The sequence below is a fragment of the Rhincodon typus genome, unplaced genomic scaffold (assembly GCF_021869965.1).
Source record: "Rhincodon typus isolate 14 unplaced genomic scaffold, sRhiTyp1.1 hic_rhity00016357, whole genome shotgun sequence".
In the NCBI taxonomy this organism is placed as follows: Eukaryota; Metazoa; Chordata; class Chondrichthyes; order Orectolobiformes; family Rhincodontidae; genus Rhincodon; species Rhincodon typus.
This window is the reverse complement of record NW_025981995.1, coordinates 1-5,142: the sequence shown is the minus strand read 5'-3', so window position 1 is coordinate 5,142 and position 5,142 is coordinate 1. Positions and strand designations below refer to the sequence as shown.

Below are 5,142 nucleotides of genomic sequence, written 5' to 3'. Positions count from 1 at the left end.
AGACCCTTCTCCAGAAAAAAAATAATGTTTTTCTGAAGAAGGGTCTAGGCCCGAAACGTCAGCCTTCCTGCTCAGCCTGCTGTGTTCATCCAGCTCTACACCTTGTTATCTGAGAACCTTGTTGTGTCACCTTTCAATCTAAAAATGTCAAGTGCTCTGCAAACATAATCAAACACTGGAATTAGTCAGCACCTACCAAAAATGATCAGAATCACTTCCAATGTACTTTGCATAAATTACATTACTGTTATCATGAGAGTAAACATGGCAACCATTATTGTTGCACAGCATGGGCCCCAATCACAAAAAGTGATCAACACTGCCACACAGGAGTTTAAGTATCTCATCTGACAGTATGCACTGGGATGCCAACTTAGATTGTGAAGTCAAATTTGGATTCTCAAACCTTCTCAGTCAAGAGATGAAAGTGCAACCAAACTGAGTCAAACCCAACACAACTCTTCTTTACACCTTAGGGTTATTAGCACTGAACAGCAATTGTATCATTGTGCTGCATACATGTAAATTACAGCTGTATCTTGGGGAGGGCACGTAGAAATATCACTTGGGTTCTGACAGTGCAAGAAGGACTCACTCTCATGCAAAGATCGTGGGGGCTCACAGGGCTTCTGTCACCCCCAACCCATGCCTTCTGAAAGCCTCAACTTCTTCTGGAAATGCTCCACAGTCACAGGCAACAACTACAAGTCAACCATTGGCCCGAACTGGTTAACAATTTTCCTCATTGTTCAGGCTTGCAACATCAGATCCATCACGAGTGCCAAGGCAGCTCTGCCCAAACTCATACATAAAGGCCTAGCTATGTGCCAACATGCTCAGTTTTGTAAACAACATATACAAATACTTTGAACACAATCGTGCTGTAAGCATTGCATCAAAGAAGCAGCTTCAGAGTGCACAAAATACAAACTGTACAGAATCAGCACTACCACACCAGCTGGATTGCAATTACTTTGTGTCCCAGTTGCAAGCCCAAAGGCCTGGTGACATAAAAGCCGCTCGCTTACCGGGAGAAGTTGTCTTCAGATCCGGGTGCCAAGGCACCAGTTGCTGGCACTGCATCAGAAAACACATCCACCAACAGGCTGCCTCCACTGGCAGGAGCGCTCTTCAGACCCAGAAGATCAGCAGATGGAGAGGGCGTGGACTGCAAGGGGGACAGAGAAGACCAAGGTAAAACAACCAGAAATAATTTCTGCAGCTCACAGTTACATTTACGAAAACAAACACAAATGGCCATGGTAGGTCGGTTTACCCTAGCACAAAATTGAGGAATATCAGATCAACCAAAGGGACTACTTTTGCTCCTACATTTAATGGTCTAGAGCTACAGGAGTGGAGTGAATTGATCTGCGCTTGAATTAAAAAAGAAATCTGGGGAAACAGTATGCCAGTGAATGAGTGATCAATCTCCAGATTAGAATTTGCAAGAAGACCACGGAACCAAGTTGTATTGAGTCAGTAAAATGCAAACTGGATAGATTTCATTCTTTGGTGAATCAGGCATCTGAGAATCTCAGGATGTGTGGCAAGTGCAACTTGGGAGTGATCCATGGTTCCAAAAGCTCTTTGTTACTCAGGGTTTTTGCTTTCATGGCGTTTGGTTCTGTTGCAGACTCGTGAACAGCGATTGTTGTGATTACACAACAGCTCCGTTACGCTGGTACCGCGTGGCTAATGATTACATTGCATTTTAATGAGGTCTCTACAGCCAAGGTGACTCACTTTGTAACTGGTCAGTGCCCAGAGAAATTCCAAACACTTCTTGGACAGGGTTTACCCAAACCCATTCTTTCAAATTAGTTAGACTGAAAACACCGGGATTCTGTGGGTCTAGCAACATCTCTGGAGATGTAGAATAAGTTGGGATTTGGGGCCTGAACATAACAATGAAGGAAGGGTACGTTTCTGTTAACTAGGTCACTTTTGTTTCTGTTTCAGATTTTTCAGCATTGCTTTCTGTGTGTAAGTGGCTGTGAGCAAGGTTTCTTATTCTGCATTGTCTTTCCTTTCCTTCACATCTCACCTTTAGCAGGCAGAAACACACAGAATGTCAGAACAGTTTTGAAGGGCTGAATGGCCTAGTCCTGAGTTAACATTTCAGATTGGTAACTTTTCATAAGAACCTATTAACCCTGTTTCTCTCCCCGCAGGTGCTGCCAGAATGCTGAACATTTTCAGCTTTTATTTCATGCTACAAGTTAGAAAAAGTGAGTCACCTTGGCCATAGGGACCTAGTCAAAAAAACAGCGTAACCATTAGCCATGCGGTACAAGTGTAACAGAGCTGCTGTGTAATCACAACGATCATTGTTCACGAGTCTGCAACAGAACCAAACTCAATGAAAGCAAAAGCCATCCAAAGCGCTCTCAAAATATTTTAACTGAATCTGCCTCCGCGCTTCCAAACAGTGCGTTCCATTGGACCCATAAACCTGATTCAGAAGGGAGTGCGCCAACACAGTCAGGCTTGTGGCTTTTTAACCTGTGACAGCAGATACCGTACTCACCACGGTACTGGCATTCACAGCTGGCTCAACGCCACCATTGACCTCTGTTTGTTCCTTCTTTCCTTCCTCCATATCCGTCACAGTGCCTGGTCCCTTCTTTTTCTTGAGCTTTGCGAGGATGGAGGATTCCCTTTCAGGGAATGGGGGCATCTCTTCTAAGACAGTAGCCTGCAGAGGAGAGGGCAGGAAGAGAAGTTACTTGGACTGGGGCTCAACTTTAATAACTGATCACACCATTCATGCAGAAATACAGCGCAATGGGTATCATTGGCCCTTAGGTTATCTTCACTCAAAATTACCAAACCAGAGTTGTGAATCTTTGGCATTCCCTGACACACATTATGGACTCGACACTCAGTTGCTGAATATAGTCAAGGATTACATCAATATATTTTTAGGAATTAAGGGAATCAAGGTACACAAGGAAAAGGTGAGAAAGTACAGTCACTGGAGCAGGTCAACCATGGTTTTAGTGAATGACAGTGGGAGTCTGACATGCCTGTTCCTGCTCCCATTTCTTATTTTCTTTTGTCTGCATCGATGAGCTTAGAACTGGCAGATGTTTTTATTATGGAAAGCATCACAGGTGGCCCCAAGCTTTCCACTAGAGATCACTGCGAAGCAATCAGAAAAGGAAGCCATAATCTGCTGTCCCTTTACTTACTTCCTGCAGTCCAACAAGAGAGCAGCTAACAGCACTGACTCAGATGAGGGACATTCTAGTTTGTCTTGCTGACAAGACAACTGCAAGCAAACTGTTACTGTATTTAAATGGCTCATTCAAATAATTACCCAGTGTGCAACACAACCCTTTAATCCTGGTATGGGGAGTGCCAGCCTAGATTATGCGCTCAAGTCTTTTCAGTGGGGGGTTCGAACCCACAAGTTCTAATTCTGAAACAGTTCTTTGTATCTAATCTGAAGCAGCAACACTGAAGAAAGTCTGAGGCATGGGCTTTATACGCACCAGGACATCAGTACTGGCAATTGAGCTGAGCTTGAGGTACTCCACGGCCCTCTGCTGGAGTTCCACATCAGAGTTTCGGAGCTGGCTGTCACTGCGCAGCACATCCTGGATTGTGGTCTTGGTCTCAGGGAAGAGGTTGACAAACTTGATGTAAGAGGACAGCAGCAGTGCGCGGGTCGGAACGCTGCACAAGTGGAACTTGGAATGCAGCAAGTTGAACTGAACCAAGGGGCTGAAAAGGACAGGCACAGCAGGGAGGAATAAAACACATTAGAAATAACCAGAGGCAAGCATACCGACTGAGATAGTAAAGGAAAAGACCAACTATTCACTGAGCCGGTCACATAGTTTACAGCACCTCAAGCATCACGATTCGCAACATCCACCCAAATTCACAACCCACAACCTGGAAGAATAAAGGCAGGTCCACTACTACTTGGATATACCTCAGCCATTCTTTCATCACTCCCAGGTCAAAACCCTTGGACTACCTTCCTAAAAGCACAGGAGCACTTCTACCACATAGCTCACTGCTACCTTAAAAGGCAATTAGCGAAGGGCAATACGTGCTGTCCTTGCCAGTGATACCCATATACCAAGAGTGATTTCTTTCTTTCAAAGTGTCCCGGGACAGACAAAAGAAACCAGGCGCAGTGTTGCACTTCCCGTGAGTTATTCTGTGCAGAAACACACAGTTAATAAACCACTGGGAGAAGGGAAAATAAGAAACTGAATTTCAGTTCTGTGTTCTACTCTTAATTCATCAACATAGGAAATTCCCACTTTCTATTTTTAATGTTGTGTCAATATATATCTTGCGTAAAACAAAAACAAAAACACAGAGAAACAAATGGCAGCCAAGTCAACATCTGTGAAAAGGCAATTTGGTGTCTCCCTTCTTTAGAACAAAGAAAAGCCCCATTATCCAAGTACAAATAGTTTGACAATAATTGTCAATATCCAGAGTTGGGAGACGACACACGGTCTACCCTATTTTTAAACAAATGTCATCACTTCAATTAGTATATTTTTTGGTCAGCAGTAAGTGCAGAGATGTGGAACATGCATCACATCTGAACTGCACACAAGGCAAGAACAGGAGGCAAATGGAAACAGCACTGCCTCCAGGTCACATACCATGGCAACATGGACAAACACCAGTCATTATTTCATCGTCACTGGGTCGAAAACTTGACAATACCTTCACCATACAAAGTACAGCAGTCGAAGGAGGCAGCTCACCACCAATTTAAGAGAAATTAGATCCAACAATGTCAGCCTTGACTGTGACATCCCATGATAAATTATTAAAAAACACACAGACTGGGGAGGAGGAGAAGCAATGTCATCAGGTGCTGAGCACAAGTACAAGGTAAAAGTAGTTCAGGATTTACATTGAAATAAGAGATGCCCCTCCAAACTTGGAGGAAATGTAACAGAAACTGTATGCTGTACCGGCTCAATGCTACCTCAGGTGTTTGGTGCGTACATGAAATATGGACAAACAATCATCACAGAACAAAACAATTCACGTAACAAGGTGCAGAGCTGGATGAACACTGCAGGCTAAGCAGCATCATAGGAGCAGAAAGGCTGACGTTTCGAGACTAGACCCTTCATCAGAAAGGTCTAGTCTCGAAACGTC

General features: G+C 44.0%; 1 protein-coding gene across 1 annotated transcript; it reads right to left on the bottom strand.

Moving 5' to 3' along the window:
• Positions 1 to 1,022: 1,022 nt before the first annotated feature.
• On the bottom strand, positions 1,023 to 4,273 carry LOC125482747 (AP-2 complex subunit alpha-2-like). Its single transcript, XM_048594881.1, has 3 exons — positions 3,498 to 4,273; positions 2,531 to 2,698; positions 1,023 to 1,168 (listed from the first exon to the last, which is right to left on the bottom strand). The coding sequence occupies exons 2-3, from the start codon at positions 2,678 to 2,680 to the stop codon at positions 1,025 to 1,027; spliced, it is 294 nt and encodes a 97-aa protein (XP_048450838.1). The 5' UTR covers positions 2,681 to 2,698; positions 3,498 to 4,273; the 3' UTR covers positions 1,023 to 1,024.
• Between the last annotated feature and the right edge of the window lie 869 nt (positions 4,274 to 5,142).